The 23,594-nt window shown below is 38.0% G+C and overlaps 1 protein-coding gene across 1 annotated transcript; it reads right to left on the reverse strand.

Annotated features, from left to right (window-relative positions):
* Positions 1-16,176: 16,176 nt before the first annotated feature.
* Positions 16,177-23,594, reverse strand: LOC118808142. The gene is made up of 6 exons (XM_036570607.1): positions 23,500-23,594; positions 21,316-21,639; positions 21,101-21,209; positions 17,641-17,692; positions 16,772-16,822; positions 16,177-16,605 (listed from the first exon to the last, which is right to left on the reverse strand). Exons 1-6 carry the CDS (start codon positions 23,558-23,560, stop codon positions 16,546-16,548), a joined length of 657 nt encoding a protein of 218 aa, XP_036426500.1. The 5' UTR covers positions 23,561-23,594; the 3' UTR covers positions 16,177-16,545.

Here is a 23,594-nt window from a genome sequence, read left to right on the forward strand (position 1 = left end):
CATGTTAGTACCCATGCCATCCATGTCAAACTGTCTGAGAGGCTGGCTGTCACATTGAGAATTTTAGCCTCCGGAAGTACTCAACAAAGTGTTGCTGCAAGCTATAAACTTGGATCTACCACAGTGTCACTAATTGTTTCTGAGATCTCCAAGGCTCTTTGGGATGCTCTTAGCAAAGACGTTGTTGGCTTTCCAAGTGGCACTGAGTGGGAAGACAATTCCTTTGAATTTTGGAAGGTTTGGAATTTCCCAAATTGTTTGAGTTGTATTGATGGGAAACATGTCCAAATTAAAGCACCACCACTGACAGGTAGTGACTTTTTTTAACTACAAAGGAGCAAACTCCATCATCCTAATGGGAGAATGTGATGCAAATTATTGATTCACCATTGTTGACATTGGAGCCTATGGACATGAAAGTGATAGTGGTGTGTTCCAGGAAAGCAGGTTTGGGTCAAACCTTTTACAGGGAACACTTCGCTTACCTTCACCTGCCAACCTACCTGGCACGAGCACCACTGTTCCACATGTATTTGTTGGAAACACAGCTTTCCCACTGCACTCTAATCTTATACAGTCCTATCCTGGTAAGTTATTATATTGTATGTAAGTGTCATAAATATAACTTTTTAGTACAGCTTGAGGGCCAGAATCCATTACAGTTTGGTGATTTCCCTGTACAAACCCACCTGACTCAACTCTCAAGTTAATGACCAGGTTAAGAAGATGTGTTTGAACATGGAAACCACTAAATTTTGCAGGATATCAGCCCTCCAGGATCGGACTTTAAGACCCCTGCTCCACACAATTAGCACTGCACAGCCTAGGGCAGTGGTTCGCAACCCTGATCTTGGCCTAATCTAAGCTCTTCCTGAGCTGAAGTGGGTGTGCTGGAGCAAATTTGGAAAATTTGTAGAACAGAGTACTCCAGGAGCAGGGCTGGGAACCTATGACCTAATGCAAAGAAGTCAGACTCCTGTTGTTGAAGTTCCACAGCACTGAGTTTAACAATCTATCTATTTAACATATTTTGCTAAACACTGATGTTTAGCAACTGGTTTTAAAGAGTTTATGCTACACTATATTGCCAAAAGTATTCACTAACCCATCCAAATCATTGAATTCAGGTGTTCCAATCACTTCCATCTGTATAAAACCAAGCACCTAGGCATGCAGACTGCTTCTACAAACATTAGTGAAAGAATGGGTCGCTCTCAGGAGCTCAGTGAACTATCGTCATTCACGAGCTAGGAGGGTGATAGAAAATACATTTGGCATCCTAGCTGCACGCTGGCGAATTCTTGGTAGGCCCATTGAGTTCTTCCCCGAGAAGGCTGCAGATGTTGTGAAGGCGTGTGTGGCCCTTTATAACTTTCTTGCCTACACTGACACAGCGAATGTGCCAGTCACTTGCCACATACCACCAAACTTCATCAACAGCACCACTGCATCAGGAGACATCCTGGCAGGAGAATGGAGGTGGCAGGTGGCAAGGGACAGTAACCTCTTGGATCCCGGACGGCTTTCTGGTGCAAGGGCATCTCGGGCTGCTATTGCGGCAAGAAATGACTTTAAAGCATTTTTTCAGTCACCTCATGGTCTTGTGCCTTGGCAGCACAGTGTAATCAAGAGAGGTCTCCTAAATTAAAGGAGCTACATGTAACAGTACTTCTCAGATCCAGCCTTGGACACACTATCTGAATATATTCAAGCTATCACTGCTCTACTACATGTAATGAGTGTAATTTGCAAGTCCTTTTTTTTATTCCACTTTTTTTGTTAAACTATGATTTGTTATAACACTTTCAGCCTTCAGCTGGTTTTGACTTATGTTGGAGAATAAAAAAACTAAAACAAAAACGATCAGAGTTCATACAAACACTCCTGTACTGTGTCACTATTTAAGTATTGAGGAATACCTTTTTCCCCATCTGGGCTTGTATTCATGAAGCTCAGTAGATCAGTATTTTTTATTAGGTGATATTATTGAGAAGTTCTTTTTAAAAGTAAAACTAGATATGGTGCCATGTGTTTTCATTTTAGTCTGTTTTGTAGTTGGTTACAAAGGTGTAATCTGAAACACCTGTTCATGTTTCTTTAGATATGAAAGAATCACATTTTCTGGTTTCAGTTTTCTTGTGGTAGTTTATTTTTAGTGAACTACTGAACATTTCAGGCACCTTGATCACCATTTCATATATTAACATTTTTATATGTTGTAATGTAAGGCAAGTGTGTACAAAGTCTTAAGTAAAACTGTACTAAAACATCTGAACAACTAATTAAAGCACCTATGGGTTTAAAAAACATTGCCCTTACCTTGGTTTCTGTTTTTTTAACCTTCATCTATGAATACTCCACAGTCTACATTTCCCCCCTTAAGAAGACAACAGAGACTTGAGCCCCATTCACAGCAGGAAATTCTGCTCATTTCACCAAGCTTTAGCGATTAATTATCCCACTTTAAGATTAGAGCGAAGTTGTGGCCATTTCCATAATTGTGAGGGTCTTGGGAGTATTTTGAGCCTAAACACGCATTTTCTGATGAGCTGATTTTAAGAAAAAACAGTTTTGTTTCAGGTTTTTTTTATCTCACTGCCCCTGCACAGGCTGCTGCTGTTGCCCTAGTGGGTGACGCAAGACTTAAGCAGACAGACAAAAAGCCCAGACAAAAAAAGGACTGCTAAACAGCAGAGGGCATCCACGAGTTAGTCCTCAATGAGCGGGAGTAAATGGAGCTCAACGGCTAAAAACGAAAAGCTAAAATAGTTTCTATTCACTCTCCCAGAACATTTTCCCTCTAGTGTTTCAGAAACCCGGAAGACATTACAGAGTGGAAATTCTCCTCTCTACAAGTTCTCTGTTTGTAACCCCTTTCACTTGAGCAGGCATAGACCACTGTAGTCGTGTTGTCATTTTGTAGTCGCACCATGCTCTTATGACGTGAATTTGGTGCGCAGTAGCTTTGGCTCACATGTAGCAATATTCATTTTTCAACTCTTTAATGACCTCGTAATTCAGAGGATCCAGTGGTGTTCGGGAGAAAAATGTTCACAGGACAAAACATATCGGGTTCTGAAGATTTTTATTTAACACAGAGCGATTTTTTGAAAACCCTATTCATTCTGGCCATAGAGAAATGGGGCTTAGCCCGGAGTTCCTAATATGGGCATAACGAGGACAACAGAATGACGCACGACTACAGTGGTTTATGCTCCATTGCAGTTTACCATGTATATTGAAGCATGTTTCGGAATGTTTTTTCCTCTTAGTTTTGGGATAGGTGTTCTACAGCATTTATTTGCAGTTTTTTTCTGGGGCTGGCCCACTGGGTCTGTATTTAAGTTTTGGGGACAGAGAGAACCTGGGAACTGGAGGGCAGCCTTTAATGAGTAACTACTATTTTTAGCTAATCCATCCTTGGCTTAGCTTTGAAAAATGCTCAAAAATGGGAGGAGCATGCTGGGAGGGGCGCTGCAGTGATCTAAGGGTTTGGAGGTGGGCTGCAAGGGAAACTGGGTGGGCTGGGCTGCTGTGTTTTCACAGCTAACATTAGCTACCAGAAAATGTGGAGAGTGACAGAATCAAACAGCACTTTGGCAACTGAGAGTCTTACGAGGTTGACAATTTTTCTCCACTACCATCCCCACCTTCGATGAAGGAAGGTGTTTCTGATCAGGCAGTGCGGCTTGATCCTAAACAGTATGAGCCACTGACTCAAACCGCTGGATAGTAGTGCCAGAAAATGATAAACAGCAAGTGAGAGATGTATCCGAATGGTAGAACATTCCCTAAAACTGTGACAGCTAGCTTCTAATTATCTCTTCAGCAGGTCCATATTCAATAAAACAAAGAAAAAAGTCTGAGAAAGGCTGTACAGACAAAAGGCTGACACAGTCAGTAACAATGACCATTTAACATGAACCTTTCCTGAACCTTTTCACTTTTCATAGTTCCAGTGTTGTGTGAGAAATGATTGTTGAGGTGCACAAATCAGGAAATGGCTACAACAAAATGGTTGAACAGTTTAAAATGCCCATTTCCACTATCATGACAAAAATTCAGAAGCTTAAAACAACTGGAGATGTTAAGTATCTACTGGGAAGAGACTTATGTCTATACTGACCCCACGCACAGTGAGGTACATGTTTCAAGTGAACAAAGCATCTCCAAGGATCACAGATGGGAAATTGCAGATATTAGTCAGGTCTTGGGGTCAGAACGTTTCACAAACCACAAACAAACACCACCTACATAATCACAAGTTGTTTGGTGGCTGCAAGAAGGACGCCTCTGCTGTCAAGGACCAACAAACTAAAGCTAGTTTGCAGGACGTTATGGGAACTTTCAGTGGGACTGTGTTCTTAAGTCAGATGAGACCAAAATAGAGGTTTTTGGCAACAAACACCAGAAGTGAATTTGCTGTGGACACAAAGATGCCATGCAGAAAAGTACCTTATCCCAGCTGTGAACTGTCTCCCCTACATCATCAACTGTGGATCTGTGATGTTGTGGGGCTGTTTTTCTTCCAAAGGCCCTGGACAGTTTATTCAGATACGTGGTATCGTAGACTCCATCAAGTATCAGCACAAATTAAATCAAGACCTGATTGGCTCAGCCAGGAAGCTTAAACTGGGCCATCGTTTGGATCTTCCAGCAGGACAGTGATACAAAGCATGCCTCAAAATGAACACAAAAATGGTTCACTGACCACAGAATTAAGGTTTTGCCATGACCACCCCAGTCCCCTGACCTAAACCCCATAGAAAATCTGTGAGATGAGCTGAAGAGGAGAGTCCATAGTGTGGATTTCAGAATGCAAAGGATTTGTGTGGAGGAATGGCCTCAGATCCTTTGCCATGTGTTCTCCAGTCTTATTAAGTATTATAGGAGAAAGTCAGAGCTGCTATATTTGCAAAGGGAGGCTGTGAGAGGTATTAAATGAAGGGGTGCCAACAATTGTGGCACACACAGGTTTGAGGAAAATATTTATGTCCTGATACAATTGTACTTTAAATAAAGGCTAGATGTTTTAATATTTTGAATGTTTTATGAAAGATCAAAAGGATCAGCAATAAAGAATTTTTATACAGCCTGTTTTGCTCATGATTACCAGGGGTGCCAATATTTGTGGAGGGGCACTGTAACAATGAGCTTGGAGTTTACATTTTAGTGACCCCTAGTGGAGAAATACATTTACAATACCATATGTCCAGAAACATCCAGGCAGCCCTTGTACTGAATTCAGATACTTTACGATGCACACATGGCTGCACACTCAGTGTATAAAAGCACTGATCAATAGAAGGAGACACTCTAGAGAAGCTGCACATGAGCCTGTGGTCATCATGCCTAATGCTAATGGTGTAAATGTGGACATTTGCATTTTAAATTAACAGAACAACTTATTATTTGACATTCAAATAACACAATTTTTAAGGAAGCCCCTATACTAAGTCAACTGAACTTCTAATATTAGGTTAACAGGAGAATAATTTGTGTTTCACATTCAGAAACGTCTTATTTAAAGGTCAATGAATCAAATTTGAGGTTAACAAGGTGACTAACATTTTTAAGTAAAAAAAATACATCATTTTGTGGAATCAAGTGGAAAAAGTTTAAGGTTTGGTCAGCAAAGGTTGTGTGAAGGGTCCCCGTTTCAAATTACTTGATTGTTGATGATGTAGGGAAGACATCAATATTTTTTATAAAAGTATATAAATATGTTAGAGCTGTTAGATTATAAAGACATGAAAATTCTGGTAAAAAACAAATGGTTAAAAAGGTGTGTCCCACTTTAGCAATTAGCACAATGTTATTTGCATCAAATCTAATATTAGTGCTTTACTGAACAAATAAACACATGACCAGATGAAGTTTTTTTTAAATGTAATTTTCTTAGGTGCCAAAATCTGTTGCACAGTGACTGATTACACTATTACACTGTGACTAGTTAATCTCAGCAGGTTCTCTTTCCTATTTATTGTTAGAAATTAAGATAAGAGACTGCAATACTGCCATTGGAGATACATCAAACAAAAACGTATTCATTAAATGCTAAAAAGTTCTTTAAGCTCTTTGGAGTGACACCACAGCCACATCGCTTTTCCCTAAAGATCCTTTTAATAGATGGCTCTTTAGAGAACCATATTGTAAAATAGTTGTGTGAGGATGTATGACCCTTTTAAAGGTTAAAGAACCTCAAAATAAAGGTTCTACACTATTTTTTCTAGAACCATTCATCCAAGGCAAGAACCATTTAAACCTTTAGCATGAAAGCCACTCCATTTCTGACCACCAGGCTGTGAGAAAAGCCTCTCATTGGAGCTTCATTCTCAAAGCGTTTATAATAAGAGGTTTCCTTTTTTAATTTTTATTTCATTAAAAGCTCAATGAGATTTAAAAAAACATTTTAAGTATAATCTTACTGATCTTTGCAAGAAACATCCCACTCTAATCCCCAGAAATCTTTTTTCTTATAGAACTCTGTGCAGGCCTGTAATGCCAAAAACTAATTAAAGCATGAAAAGACCCATATCCTACATTTCTCTTGTAATGTACTTTTTTTCTTGGAGGTCTGCTTATTACATTTATGTGGTTTTATGTACCGAAAACAGTGATAATTAATTTTTTTATAAATTTTTGTCCTCTCCTTATTATTTAGAATTAAATAGACTGTTTTTGTACTTTTGTGTTTAAGACTGATATATTTTTATATACTACATCAAACCCTTACATAACAGAAAAGTGAGGAAAATTCAGTTTTCCATGCTGTGCACCCTTTAATACTGGTAAGAGTAACATTTATTGAACATTGCATAATTAAAATTGTTAATAAAAGTATGGAAAAATTACAGTCAGAACGTAAGAGCAACTGAAAAGTGATTTCCAATCTAGTGATTGTAACTGAAGTAAATGCAATACAAGGCAACGGAACTAGAGGCTGTCCTATCACTGAGAATCACTGAGAAACACTATACACTAGTACATATGTTACAGGCTACTAAACCACCTTCACAATAAAGAGCCACCACAGAACGGTCATTGTTTGTACAGAAACTGTTGTGGTGAGGGAGGGTGTAGAGTTAGACCCGCACTGCTCACTAGCCCTCAGCCCACACATCTAAGGCTTCCGGCAGCCAGTTAATAGCAAACAGAGCTGATAGTAAGGGTGGATATTGGACTTAATGACAAAAATGCAGTTAGATACTTGTACGCTGATTGTTATTAGAGGTATAGACCTGTGAAACAGACAGAGAACTGAGATTGTCATGCAGAAAAAGAGGAAAACAGCACATTGTGAATTTATCATGTGTGGTAATTATTGCATTAGGCATTGTGAATGAAGTGGTGGGAGTAGCACAGAGGCAATTGAAGGACTCATGTTGGTTTTGGTTAGAAACTTACACAGGAAGTCAACGTGTCTGTGTGAAGGTGAAAAGTCTGAAGTGCCTTTGCCTGAGAGCACAGATAGATTAGATGAGAGAGGAAAATGTTCATTTACAGGATCATCTTAAATGAAGATGATGCTGTCATAATGGCATTTTACTTTAGGCATTGCTCTTCTTTCATTAGAACATTGTGAATTTGCCTGTAGAGCTTATAAATACTTCATACTGGATTCTAGCATTCTAACAAAATTTCCATTAGTTATATAATCCAAATTTCTAATGTTATTTAGTACATTAGTACTGTTTCTAATCGTATTGAAGGTGCAGTGGTCAGATGCATCTGTGTATGTAATTCCGAGATAATTTAGTTCAGTGGAGTGGTTCATTTAGTATTAAATATGTTATTCTTGATAAGTAACATTTCATATATTTTCATTAATAGTCATTATTTTCTTAATCTTGTATCACTTCCAGAATCTCCATCTTGGATTCTTCAGTGCTATTAGGCTCCAATTGCCAGTTTATGGATCATTCTCAGCACAAAGTGACACCATAATGGGAGTGTTAGCTTGTCATGCAGTTCAGTGGGGTTTTTACATAAGTCAATGTCACTGCTAGGTTGAGAGCACACTGCCACTGAAAAATATACAGAAAAGCCAAGTGCAGCTCTGTGATCAGAAACCCTACATCATGGTCTCTAACTTCACAGCTATAAGATGTAATAAAGAATTTTTTTTCTTTTTTTTTCAATAAAGTTGCCAGTAAGTGTACATAACATATAAAAACCTAAGTGACAACACACACTAGCATATAACTACAGTGTCAGTAGTGTGTTGAGCATGGTCCACTACCAAAATGGTCAGTGAGTTTAGGTACAATGTAGGCATATCTTGTAAACTGGCAACTTACATACAGAGTCTAATGGGACTGAAGAGGAGGGAGGGTCCAAGATTGACATTCTGGAAGTGCTAAAAGGTCAATAATATAATGACTATTAATATAAATGAGATTAAAGACTGCTAATATAGTCTATGGTAGTCTTTTTCCAATGATGTACAGGGTAGAGGGGGTGGGGTAGTTGTTGCAGGGTCAAATTACATGTTTTGTTGATTTTCTAGGTGCAAATAAGTAACACATCCACTACAGTAAACAATATTATAACTACACTATGTAAGATTTGGGAATTGGGGATTAACAGTGCCATGTATGTGCTAAACAAATGGCTAAGCAACTAGTGAAACACTCTTACAGATGCTTATATGTAACCAAAATTTCACTGGTTTTGTCACCTGTATTTTTATGGGATGCCCACCCTTGGGAGAGTCAGTTTCTGGCTGTGGACTGATGGAACTACAGACTTTTACCCTATTATTTGGATGTACTGGATCACAAAAGCTGCTCCAGCTCATCTGAAAAGTATTGGATGGAGCTCCATTGCTCCAGAGAACACAGTCACACTGCTCCACAGCCCACTGCCAGCATTCGCTTGGCACTGGTGACCTTAGGCTCATGTGCAGCTTTTATTAGCAATGTTTTTCTACGGAAATGTTATGAGCTGTGCATGTGCAGTGGTTATACATTAAAGGAGTTTTATGTTTATGTTTTATGCCACTAACTGTAGTTGTAGGTGTTGATTATACAGTAATCATATATAAGTATATATACACAAAGAAAGAACTCACATGCTCATCTTTTGTTCCATAATATCAGTGACCTGGTTCTTTTTTCACTGAGTGTAACAGAAATCATAAGCTGTATGTTTTCTCTTGCAGTGTAAACATGAATTGCCCTTAAAAATGACCATCAGAAAAGCACTTTTGTACACTCTTAAATAAGATGTTTCTTCAAGGTTCTTTAGTAAAGACAATGGTCTTATATAGAACCATGAACACTCAAAGAACCATTTCATGCTTAAATGGTTCTTTGCATGGCGAAATGGTCCTTAAGATTGAGGCAGAATGTCTTGTATATGGTTGTTTTTGTATAGAACCTGTTTGAAAATGGTTTTATAGAGCATAAATATGGTTCTTCTATTGTTGCGATGTTAGGCTTGTAACAACAGAAGAATCCTTTTGGTGCTGAACCATGCCTTCACCAAAGAACCCTTAAAGAATCTTTTTTAAGAGTGTACAGCTATAAGTACAGTATGTTTCATCGCAGGGACTCATCTGGATGGCAGCATATGTTGCTCCAAATCCTGTAAATATTGTTCAGCATTAATGGTGCCTGTGTCTGATCCACTCATACCAGTGCAACACACACTAACACGCCACCACTATGACAGTGCCACTGCAGTGCTGAGAATGATCCATCACCCAAATAATACCTGCTCTGTGGTGGTCCTGTGGGGGTCCTAACAATTGAAGAACAGGGTGAAAGGGGGCTAACAAAGTATGCAGATAAACAGATGGACTACAGTCTGTAATTGGAGAACTACAAATGACTCCTATATGTTAAGTGGAGCTGGACAGAATGTAAATACAAGGAGGTGTACTTAATGAAGTGGCTGGTCAGTGTAACTAATCAGTCAGTTTAGTAGTTTTGCATTGCAGTCACAGCAAACTGTCACTTCACTGTTTTCATCACTGGGGTGGAACAAAAATCAAACGAGTGTGGGTGGTCCTGATGTGATGTGGTTTTGGAGGGAATGCATAGTTCGGGGAATCACTATTGTTGTTTAGTTCACTACAGCAACAAACAATATATTAACTGAGGAGCAGTTTTGTCTCATTTTCTATTGGCCCATGCTTCTGAAGTTTACAAATTCACAAGGTTAAAGTTCACTTACATGAACTTGGTGCCACATGAAATTAACTGCTACCAAAAGAGAACCTTCTCACTCCACCGTGTCCTTCCTCTTCAAGTGAATTGGCTTTTTCACCAGTTTACCGTTCAGCATGACTACCGCTTTAGAATTGGGGCTGTGTAAAATAAACAAAAAAGAAAATTAAATCGGTAATCATAACTATTTATATGACAATTTCCTGTAATCTAAAATGTCATGGTCGTAACAGGCCTAGCATGGGAAATTCCCTTTTAAGGTCAATATCCACTACACTTATGAAGTGCTGCTTGAAAGTTTATGAACCCTTTATCATTTTGGGAATTTCTACATAAATGTGACCTAAAATATGATTAGATCTTCATTTAACTATCAAAAATAGATACAGAGAACCCAATAAAAACACAAACAATTAAATAGATTTTGATTAATTTACTGAACAAAGTGATCCAACATTAAATGTGTTTGTTGGCAAACCTCTAGAATGATCAGTTTGGTATAAGTGATAATAATTAGAGTCAGGAGGTACAACCACTTGGATCACAATCAGGTGTGAGGGTGGCTGACTCTACCCTATTAAAAAAACATTAAACTGAGTCTTCACCATTGAAGTCTGGTCTTTATCACACAAACTTGTTAGTACATGCCATGTCTCAATCAAAGGAGATTTCTGAGAACCTCAGAAAATCTTTTGCCAATGCTCATTAGGCTGGAAGTCTGACAAGTATGGACTTATCCACTGTCAGGTAGATAGTGGAGGATACTGAACACCACTGTTACCCTTCCCTAGGCTTGTCATCCAACAAAAATGACTCCAAGACTAATGTATAGAATATTCTTGGAGATCACAAAGAACTCCAGGGTTACATTTAATCTGCAGGTTTCTCTTACACTGGCTAATGTCAGTGTTAAAGACTCCACAATCAGGCGAACATTGAACAAGAATATATGTATGGAATGATAGCATGGAGAAAGCCACTACCCTCCAGGAGGAACATTTCTGCCTACTTAAAGTTTCTTAAAGACCATCTGGATGGGCCAGAAGAATACTGAAAGAATGATGTGTGGATAGATAAGGCAAAAATGGAGTTTTATGGCATAAATAAGAGATGTTATGTTTGGCAAAACCAAACACTGCATTCCAACATAAGAACCTCATCCCAACTGTGAAACACAGTGGTGGAAGTATCACAGTTTGGAGCTATTTTGCTGCTATTGGACCAGGATCAGCTTGCTATCATTTGGTGGAGCTATGAATTCTGGATTGTATCAAGAAATTCTACAGGAGATTGTTGGGGCTCCATCTGTGAACTGAACCTCAATAGAAGGTGGGTCCTGCAGAAAGACAATGACCCTAAAAACACCAGGTAGTCTACAAAGAGTGGCTCAAGCAGAGAAAATGATGCATTTTGAGTCAAAGCCCAGACCTTAATCCAATAGAAATGTTGAGGCAGGTGTGGCACTCATACAAGAAAGCCCACCAACAAAACAGAGTTTAAGCACTTCTGTGAGGCGGAACGAGCCAAGATTTCACCAAGTCAGTGTGTAGCACTGATCAACTGTTATAGGAGCCATGTGGTTGAAGTCATTCCTGCTCGAGGGGATCACACCAGTTCAGCAGAGGTTCACAAACTTTTGCCAACAAAGACATTTAACATTAGATTAACATTAAATAAAGGAAAAACTATATATTTTTGTGTTAATTGTTTCATTTGGTTTTCTTTAGCTATTTTTATGAGTCAAATGAAGATCTGATCATATTTTAGGTCACACATGTTTTAAAATTTATTAAATGAATTTAAAGCAGCTCTACACTTATGATGAGAAACATGAATAGGGTCCTGCTTCTGAAGGCTGTACAGCGATATCTGTAGTTTCCATGGATTGCTGTTGTGTAGTTTATCACAGTCTGGTTAATAAAAGGACTGTAGATAAAAACAAAATTCTGCTTTATGCAAAACAATATCAGCTCCTGTATATTCACTTTCATTGCAGTGAAAAACAACACTTTCTCAATGAGAAGCAGTTCTGCTGATTGTGTGAATAATACTTTTAAATACATCTGTAGAATCTGCAAGAAAAATGAAATTCTTTAATTTTCATTTGAGTGTAATTGTTTGCATGCAGTTTTATCAGTTATATCACTTTATCACTGATGCTGTTGAAGAATCGACAGAATAGGTGACTGTTTATTATTTTACATTAATTATAATACTTCCACTAAATGTAAATGCATTAAACTGAAATAATAATTCTGAATTTACATAAGTGACAGAATAAACTTGAACTGCATTAATCACAGTCTCAATAAAATCTCTATTCTCTGTGAAATATTTGAAAGTGAGCATCTCTAAATTGATTAATCACAGTGAGATTTAAGAAGTCAACTCTGTAAGAGAACTTACAAACTGTATATCTTCATCACTAGCCAGATAAAACACTTGAGTTTTTATTTATTTGCGTATTTATTTATTTATTTTCTTATATATCATTTTTTGCTTATTTTACAGTTTTGGGCTCCATTATTTGCACCTGTTTCTTTTTATAATTAAATGGAAATGTACCAACTTTTGTCATTACAGCATTTTAATGGATGTCTAAAGGTATTAAACAAAAAACATACTAAACATATTAAACTTACAAACAAAATATGACATGGACAGTATTAATGGCACCCTTTCCTAATATTTTGTTGCACAGCCTTTAGCAGCAGTGACAGCCCCGAAACATTTTTGGTAGCCACGTACAAATTTTTTGCACATGTCTGCTGGCAGTTTTTCCCACTCCACCATTGCAAACATTTCAAGCTCTTGGATGTTTGCAGGGTGTCTCTTCCCTATGGCAGATTTCAGCTCTCTCCAAAGATTTGCAATGGGGTTGAGATCAGGACAAACCTAGCTTCCTTACACTAGGTAGCACATTTTGCTCTAACATGCCTTGTTAAGCTTCCGATTTCGTTATTCCTTCAATTTGGTTGAGGCCTCCAGTACAACATTATGTATTCACAACATGTAGGGTCTTTGCTTGCTTATAAGCTTCATTTTATCTATTTTAAACAAATGGCTGGTCTGCATTGTCAAAGAGCTCAATTTTTTAGTTTTGTCTGTCTGACAAAACATTTGCCCAAAAGGACTGTGGTTTGCCTAGGTATGTTTTGGCAAAGATCAGTTGTGCCATCTTATGTCTTTCTTTCAGCAATGTCTTTGCCTTCACCCATGAAGTCCTTATTGATTTAGTGTGCGGCCTATGGTGCGAATTGAAACCATCTCTCCAGAGTGCTCCAGGTTTGCCTTAAGCTCTTTGGATGTTACACACTTTTTTACAGTGCACAGCAACCTTCGAAGACTTTTCTCACTGATTTTCCTCTTTGACCCATGTCCTAGGAAGTTCTTGACAGTTCCCTAAGCAATAAACTTCTTAATTATGTTATGCATTGTTGAAACAGGAATGTCAAAGACTTTGAAGATGAATTTGCAGACTGGTTCCAATCTTGCCTTTGTCATAAGACTTTTTCAGTCAATGTGAGCAATTGTTTTTCATCTGTTGCCACTATTAATTATGGTGTCCCCCAGAGCTCTAAATTTGGGCCTGTCCACTTGTCAATGTAATATTGGTTACTATCATTCGGAAGCATACAATGTCATTTCATTGTTATGTTAATGAAACACAACTTTATCTCCCTCTTAAGTCCAGCAACATGTGTTCATTCAAGTGTGTAAAGTGAGTGTTTAAGGATATTAAAAGCTGGATGGCCAACAACTTTTTATAACTCAACAGCTCAATGAACAGAAAACCAATATTATTGTTTTTGGCCTTTCTAAACACAGTATGAACATATTAAATCATCTAGGAGCTCTCTCACCATATGTAAAGCCATATGTTAAGAATCTTGGTATCATTTTTATGTGGATGCCCTACCTAATTACTGAGTTCAGGTGTTTCAGCTACACTCATTGCTAACAGACGGCCATGCAAATATCAATAGACAAGCACGGTCAATAGAATGTGTTATACTAAAGAGCTCACCACATGGCACTGTCATAGGACGCCATCTTTGCCACAAATTAGCTCATGAAATTTCTGCTCTGCTAAATCAGCCTTAGTCAACTATAAGCGTTATTACTGTAAAATGTAAGTGTCTAAAAGCAACAACAGCTCAACCACGAAGCGGGAGGCCACACAAACTCACAGAGTGGGGCCGTTAAGTGCTGAAGCACATAGCAGAGGCAAAGTCATCACAAGAACTGTGCTTTGGGAATGTCATGGGTTGTATTCACAGTCTTTGATAGTATATTTTAAATGTAGCACTACTGGTTCTTTTTTCTCAGTTTCAACTGATCAGATGTCTAAAAAAATAAATATCATGTGTCATGAAAATTTCTTGAAGTATTGAGATAGTTTTGCAATATTGCCCACCCCTAACGTCAATTGCAAGCCAGGCCTTCTGGCTTTTTTAACCTACATTCTGCAATGTACACTTTAAACAAGGTTTACTGTGCTACATGAAACTGACCACTGTCAGAGTACATTAATGAATGTTTAATTGCAATGTTAAATTACTGTAATACCTTACTCTATTTTTAGAATGCAGACAGATTGCTCTCAGCTAAAACAAACATTACTAAAAGATTATTTATGCATTACAGTGCTCGTGCTGTTATTAATTAACAAAGAAATACATTTCCATTGAAAGACAAAGCATCAGTTACCAAACAGTTAGAAACACAGCAAATCATTCACATCTGAACAGTACCTGCATTTGTTTCTTATTCTATTTGAATTTTGAACTAAAAGCAAATGCAATGAACCAATATCAGACTGAACAAAATCTATGAATTCATATATTTTATAGAATATCTACAGCATAGAAATATCTGCATGCTCAGAAACATTTGCATTCTTGGCTCAGATTCTTCATAGTTTTTGACTATTCACAATTCATTGTCTCCTAAATGTCTAATTATCAAACCTAAATCATTGACATTAATTTGAAAGCCAGCTTCGGGACATTACACACTGGAAAGGTGAAAAGGTGACAGTGCCAGACACATGACTGACATAAAAAGAATAAAACCAACAAATGAATGTGAAATGAATTCCTCCACAAGTTAGAAGAAAGATGATAACACAGGAACCCAGATACAACATTGTAGTCACTGTAATAACCGTCTTGTTCCTCCGAGTAATGAAATAAATGTGTGTCTCTTATTCTCTCAGTGCTGTGTAAGATTAGACATCTGCTGAAGTTTTGACAGATACACTAGAGAGTGGAGATGGAGGAAGTGGCTTTCTAAGAGCTGAACATCAGACCACAAGCCCTCAGAGTCAGAAAGGAGGTGAAAAACTATTTTCTAAACCCCTGTGGGTTTCCACCCACAGTCCAAAAACATGCAGTCAGGCCAATTGGATATGCCAAATTGCCCCTAGGTGTGTGTGTGAATATGTGTCTGTCTGCCCTGTGATGGACTGGAGACCTATGCTGCCTTCTGGCCAATGACCACTGGGATAGGCTCCAGCACCCCCCACAACTCAGAATGATAAGCGGCTTAGGAAGTGTGGGTGTGTGTCTATGTTACTTGCACAGCTGAAGAATGCTGACCTCTCTCACTGTTAGTTGGCTCGCTCACTCACCTACAACAACCACCGCCCTCAGAGCCTAGCCCCGCCCTTCAAAATACAACATTGCTAACATTTCTATCCATCTATCTATCCATAGGAGGTAGATAGATAGTCCCACTACATATATGGAACAAGTGTTTAAATGAAACTTCTGTAAATTCTTGTAAGATCCAGCTATGGATAAGAGCAGTACTTCATTGACAGTCTAATAGCCCAGTTATTTACTTACACATGACTTAAACATGACTACACGTATATCACTTATGATTTGTCTTTTTCACTATTTATTTATTTATTTATTTTACAGGGAGAACACTGATAGACATTTTTATATAAAATGCAGCAAATGTATATAGAGCTTCTAGTTAAAACTAATGTTGGTTTATAAAAGGAAATAAGACAGTTAACACAACAGATGCAGCAAAAAATAAATAAATAAATAAAATAGGCATATTTGTGAGTATGCGCCCATGTGGATATTTGTACATAGATTTGTGCTTCTATTGTAAAAACCTTAAACTCATTTCAGTTTTCATAAAACAATTAATTACCATCAGAACTTTGTGATCTCAAACATACAATCTTCTTCAACAGCTACAATTTTTATCCAGTTATTCCGTGAATTCATTTCTGAGACATACTGACAGGCAAACAGCCACCAGACCGTCAGTTTGTGTCTCAGAAATGTGTGAAACTTTTTTCCCCAGTATGGCGAGGTGGTGAGAAAAGTGTCTGTAGATGCTGGTAAAGCTCTCAAGTGGCAACTCCGTAGCTGTGTATGGCATCTTCATTTTCGCTTGTCTTGGTATAGACCTGTGAAACAGACAGAGAACTGAGACCGTCATGCAGAAAAAGAGGAAAACAGCACATTGTGACCTTATCATGTGCGGTAATTATTGCATTAGGCATTGTGAATGAAGTGGTGGGATTAGTGCAGGGGGAATTGAAGCACTCATGTTGGTCTTGGTTAGAAACTTACACAGGAAGTCAGCGTGTCTGTGTGAAGGTGAAAAGTCTGAAGTGCCTTTGCCTGAGAGCACAGACAGATTAGATAAAAGAGAAAAACAGTGATAATGTATAACACTGTGTGTTATTTGTTAAATCCACTATCCCCAAAAGTTTGTAGATGCCTGCTAATTCAACATTTCTTCTGAAATCAAAGGTATTACAGGGAGTTTGTTCTCTCTTTGGATGACCTGGATCACAAATGCCACTCTAACTCATCCCAAAGCTTTTGGGAGGAGCTCCAGTTCGCAGTTCTACTGCTGCACAGTGCAACCCCTCTAGCTGACATTTGGCATTGTGCATGGTGACCTTACACTTGTGTGCATCTGCTCCAATGCATCTTATGCTATTGGCAATGCTTTTCTTCTGAGATTACCCAAGCTGTGTGTGTACAGAAAGCCTGTGTCAACAAGGTTTCTGCCTTAAAGAGCCCATATCCTATATATAGCCTCACTGAAAAAAAGAAAAAAATGAAACATTATTGATGTTTCATTTGATAATCATTTATACATTTTAGTCAATTATCTATTAATAGTAATTTCTTCACAGAGTGTCTGCATCGACATTTAATGACCACTTTTCAAACAACAACAAGACATTGTAGATGCTAAATTTATTAGAACTTCATTATACAGCTTTCTCAACCACAATTCTGCATTAAACTAATAGCTTCCTAAAATATCTTTGAAACCAATCATGTTCCAGAGTACTTCCATCATATTAGAATCATTTTATACATGTATCTGCACAGAATAAGTTTAATGTAACAAAAACAATAGTTCTTGTAATATATATATATATATATAAAATACATATTTTAAGTATGTTTGAGAAAGAACTCACATGATCATCCCTTGTTCCACTAGTATCAGCGACCTGTTTCTTTTTCCATTTCCTGAAACAGAAATCATAAGCTGTATGTTTCCTCTTGCAGTGTAAAACAAATTCCCCAAACAAGTTTCCAGCCAGTGGAGCTGATAAGGCTTATCACTGACAGTTGTAAGTCTGTGATAATGCCAATTTATTTAACTCCTGCTTAAAACTGTTGGAAAATGCATTTTCCTGTAGACACAAGTCTAGTGTTACTTGTAGCTAATAGAACTAAACTAAAGAAGCTAAATTTGGACATCAAACATCAACTACATCTAGGGTAAGTGGACAATTGTGTAAATTTGATTTTTTTGGCAATCCATTCTTTCAAGAGTGTGGACATGCTGACCTTTAACACTGCACATGAGTTGATCATGCTTTATGTATACTAGGGGCCAGCAACCTAAATGTTAAGAAGAGCCAAACTGTCCTTTCAACAAAAATCAAACCACATTGGGATCCGCAACATTTTATGCTCAGTTTACCATCTTGGCTGTACAAACCGGATTCCAAAAAAGTTGGGACACTAAACAAATTGTGAATAAAAACTGAATGCAATGATGTGGAGGTGCCAACATCTAATATTTTATTCAGAATAGAACACAAATCACAGATCAAAAGTTTAAACTGAGAGAATGTATCATTTTAAGGGAAAAATATGTTGTTTCAAAATTTCATGGCGTCAACAAATCCCAAAAAAGTTGGGACAAGTAGCAATAAGTGGCTGGAAAAAGGAAATTGAGCATATAACGAACAGCTGGAAGACCAATTAACACTAATTAGGTCAATTGACAACATGATCGGGTATAAAAAGAGCTTCTCAGAGTGTCAGTGTCTCTCTGAAGCCAAGATGGTAAGAGGATCACCAATTCCACCATTGTTGCGCAGAAAGATAGTGCAGCAATACCAGAATGGTGTTACCCGGCGTAAAATAGCAAAGACCTTTAAGTTATCATCATCAACCGTGCATAACATCATCAAAAGATTCAAAGAATCTGGAACAATCGCTGTGCGTAAGGGTCAAGGCCGTAAAACTCTACTGGATGCTCGTGATCTCCGGGCCCTTAAACGTCACTGCACCTCAAACAGGAATGCCACTGTCAAGGAAATAACAGAATGGGCTCAGGAATACTTCCAGAAAGCATTGTCAGTGAACACAATCCACCACGCCATCCGCCATTGCCAGCTGAAACTCTACAGTGCAAAGAGGAAGCCATTTCTAAGCAAGCTCCACAAGCTCAGACGTTTGCACTGGGCCAGGGGTCTTTTAAAATGGAGTGTGGCAAAATGGAAGACTGTTCTGTGGTCAGATGAGTCACGATTTGAAGTTCTTTATGGAACACTGGGACGCCATGTCATCCGGACCAGAGAGGACAAGGATAACCCAAGTTGTTATCAACGCTCCGTTCAGAAGCCTGCATCACTGATGGTATGGGGTTGCATGAGTGCTTGTGGCATGGGCAGCTTGCATGTCTGGAAAGGCACCATTAATGCAGAGAACTATGTTCAGGTTCTAGAACAACATATGCTCCCATCTAGACGTCATCTCTTTCAGGGAAGACCCTGCATTTTTCAACAAGATAATGCCAGACCACATTCTGCAGCAATCACAACATCATGGCTACGTAGGAGAAGGATCCGGGTACTGAAATGGCCAGCCTGCAGTCCAGATCTTTCACCTATAGAACATTTGGCGCATCATAAAGAGGAAGGTGCGACAAAGAAGGCCCAAGACGATTGAACAGTTAGAGGCCTGTATTAGACATGAATGGGAGAGCATTCCTATTTCTAAACTTGAGAAACTGGTCTCCTCTGTCCCCAGACGTCTGTTGAGTGTTGTAAGAAGAAGGGGGGATGCCACACAGTGGTAAAAATGGCCTTGTCCCAACTTTTTTGGGATTTGTTGACGCCATGAAATTTTGAAACAACATATTTTTCCCTTAAAATGATACATTCTCTCAGTTTAAACTTTTGATCTGTGATTTGTGTTCTATTCTGAATAAAATATTAGATGTTGGCACCTCCACATCATTGCATTCAGTTTTTATTCACAATTTGTTTAGTGTCCCAACTTTTTTGGAATCCGGTTTGTAAATATGTCTCAGCATGTGCTAACGCCCTAGTATTGGCTAAAACTGGCTTTGAGCTTTAGCTCATCTATATCCGCTTTTCTCACATCACTGGCAGGAAACTTTTACACAAAACTATAATACATCCTTGTAAAATGTCTCTTAATGTCACCTTCTCATTCTCCAGCTTCTTGGATGTTCCCATTCCACCTTAAATGGTGCCTGAGGCACCAGAATATAACTGCTGCACCATTTAAGGTGGAACGGGAAAATTCGAACAAGAGGCTGGCAAAAAAAAAAAAGCTGACTTCAGCTTCATTCAGAGCTGAAATGCATGAAAAAGGGATGAGTCGGTTGCTCCTGCTGACAGGTGGGAAACATTAACTAATTTTTGCTGTATCACAGAATCAATAATTCTGTATTGTTTTGTTGCACTTGTGAATGTTTGTGATAGCAACGGAATAGCTTCACAGGAGCAACTGTAGCGACAGTTTCCCAGCCCACAACCTAGCTAACATTAGTTCCATTACTTGCTGTGTCATTGTTCACTTTAACGTTATTGTAGTGTACATCCACGAATTTGGGGGTGGAGTTTCTGAAGGTGCACTGAAGGGAGAGTTGTGTTTGTTTTGCTGTTGAGTTCATATATCAACAATCATTCTCCATAGTTGTATAGTACTCCTTGAAGACTTCTCTTTGCCTTTTCGTTAGCTGCTAGCTAAATGAGATTGTTGCCTGTGTTGCTATGGTGGCCAGCAGTCTGCGTGCCAACCTCCAGGGTTAAAGCGTGAATTAGCAGTTATACATTAACTCCACCTGTTAAAACTGTGTTAGCACGATCAGCAGAACTTTGTTTTACTGCAAAGGAGGATTATTTTATTTTTACACAAAAATCAAATTTTGCTGTACAGCTGCAACAGGGCAGTAAAAGGGCCGCATATTGCTGACCCTTGTGTAGATTAATGAATTGTAGACTATTGTAGACTATTGAATGTGCCCTGATAATACTTTGAAAAAACTTCCATGAATTAAAATAATAATAAAAAAGATAAAAAACATATCCTGACCTTTGAGATTTGAAACAGGAACTTTGAAAGACTAAACAAAAATGTAGGTTTTTTTTCTCTTAGAAATCTAATTGAGTAAAAAAAGAACAAGCATTTGATTTCAATAATACTCACGTAAAGTACAAATTCTTCCTAAATAATACTAATATGTATCAATGAAGTACAAATACTTAAGTATTTATGACTCCTGGCAGGAGTTAGAAAATGAGAGGAATGTTTTCTATGTGTAGTCATAAAAATAATAAAAAACTTTTTAGAACCCATGAAAAGGTCACTTTGCAGTTACTGGTCACTCACCTATGAATCCACACAGTGCAGAAGACAAAGCACACTGCAACAGCTCCTGCAACAGCAGGGATGATGTAGAGAAACATTTCTCTGCACAGCTCTGGTTCACTCTCAGAAACTGGAAAAAGAATCAGGTAAAATAACTGGCATTCCTAAAGATTAAATAAATAAATAAATAAAATCACCCAATCAATCAAAAGACACTGCCATTAATAGGTAATTACCTTCTATGGTCAGTATCCATTGTTCTTGTGCTACTGATGGGAAACATGTATAGTTTCCTGCGTCTGAAGGCTGTACATCAGATATCTGTAGTTTCCGTGGATTGTTGGGATCGACATACATTCTGCTTGATGTGTAGTTTGTCACAGTTTGGTTAATAACAGGGCTGTAGTTAAAAAGAAGAAGAATCTCCTCCTTACGCCATCCGACATCAAGTCCTTCAGCTCCTTTATATCCACTTACATTACAGTGAAAAACAACAGTTTCTCCCTGAGAAGCAGTTCTGCTGATTGTGTGAATATTTTTATTAAATGCATCAGTAGAATCTGCAGAAAGAACAGAAGTTTTCTTCAGTATTTATGTGAGTAATAAGAGCATGCGTGTAGTTTTATCAGTTGTCAGCTATTGTCATTTATGCTGTTAAAATACTGCTATGGAATTGAAACGGACGTGGCAGTTTCTTGTTTTACAAAAATTACAACAACATACAACATTAAATGTCAATAAATTTGAATTCACACCAGACTGAACAAAGAATCCTGAAATCACAAACCTAATAGATAAAAACTGAATTGAATTAATCACACTCTAAAACATCTCTGTTCTTAGTTCATGACCTCAATGTATCCTTTATTTTTTTTTAAAGTGAGCATCCTAAATTTATTGATTACCTTACATTTATTAAAAGGTCAACGTTGTGATAAACCTCACAGATGATACTGATGTTTATTTATCTATCTGTTTTGCTTATTTTATGTCATATGATTTTGTAACGAGGCCGAATAACTCAGGCGCTCGCGGTTAAAAAAAGGGAGTGAGGCTTTAATGTTTGAGTCGTAATCCAAAATCGTGGTCAAAAAAAAGGCAAAGGTCAAATCCAGCAAAGGCAAGAAACACAAAAAGACAAACATAACCCGGCGAATTAAGTCCAAAGGGCAAGAGTCAAAAACCGGAAAGATCACAGAAGACAAAATACCGCTCAGTAGCTCTTGAATAAGAAGCATTACCTCGCATCGAACTAGACTAAAAAGCCCGGGCTTCATACTAAACTACTTATGTCAGAACAGGTGTAACCAGTCAATACTCAGGCGACAGAGAGCGGTGATTGGAGCAAGATGGAGGACTGAGAACCATGTGATCCCCTGGGGATTCTGGGACATGGAGCCCCTAGAGACCTCTGAGCCTGAGGGATGCGTGACAGATTTGCATAAAATGCCATGTTTGATGCTCTCTGTTACAGTTAGTGACTCACAGTATATACTGTGTACATGAATAATCATAGAAAATAATGTGGCCATAAAAGTGTATTAATAAAAGTAATCAGCACTTGTCTTAGTGATTGAACTTAAAGCAATATTAAATTACTGCATTTTGCATCCTGTATAAATTCTAGATTTTGCAGCAATATTACAGTGAATAATAGATATTTGAAGAGCTGATTCTCACACATATTAACACAACAGTGACATGATACTTTTTGCACTGACAAAAAGAGTTGCACATGTAGACATCGTGCCTGCATAAAATCTGTTTAAAAACACAAATTAGATAAAACCTGTTTTGTTCGAAAATCAATGTTTTGTTCTGCTGATTTGAAATAGGGTGGGTTCAGGTAAAAATGAGACAATGTGCTGCTCGAAATGAGATGCATAGGTGGTACACACTGAATGATAAAGGCATTGTTTTATTCTGTTTAATTATTGGAATTTTCTCCTTGCTTTTTCAGAAAGCATCAGCTAAAATATGAGTTAACAGGAGTTTATTAATGTGTCCCAAAATACCTGAATCTACCATAATTTCCAGGAGAAGTTTCCTGGATATAAACATTTTTCAGTTGATCACACTGATTAAGACATTTTTCATATTTACAAGTTTAGTCCACATTTTTCAATGTACACTTTAAACAATGTTTATTCTACTACATGAAACTGACCACTATCTGAGTGGTCTGGATTTGAAATAATGATGTTACATTGTTGCAATACCATACCAATTTAACCTACCTTTAGTTTACAGACAGATTGCTATCAGTTGGAACAAACACATTACTAAAACGTCATCTAGGCTTCGCAGTGATCAGGCAAAGGTACTAATAAAAATAAATACATTTCCAGACAAAGACAAAGGACAAGTTGTCTAACTGTGGGAAATATGGCAAATCATTTGTCTCATTATTGGAACAGTACCTGCACACTGTAGCATGATGAAAATCAGGAGCAGTAACCTGGTCTGAGGAGCCGCCATCATGATAACAGAGCTGGTGGGAATGAAGACGAGGCTC

Source organism: Colossoma macropomum, unplaced genomic scaffold, assembly GCF_904425465.1.
Source record: "Colossoma macropomum unplaced genomic scaffold, Colossoma_macropomum, whole genome shotgun sequence".
Classification (NCBI taxonomy): domain Eukaryota; kingdom Metazoa; phylum Chordata; class Actinopteri; order Characiformes; family Serrasalmidae; genus Colossoma; species Colossoma macropomum.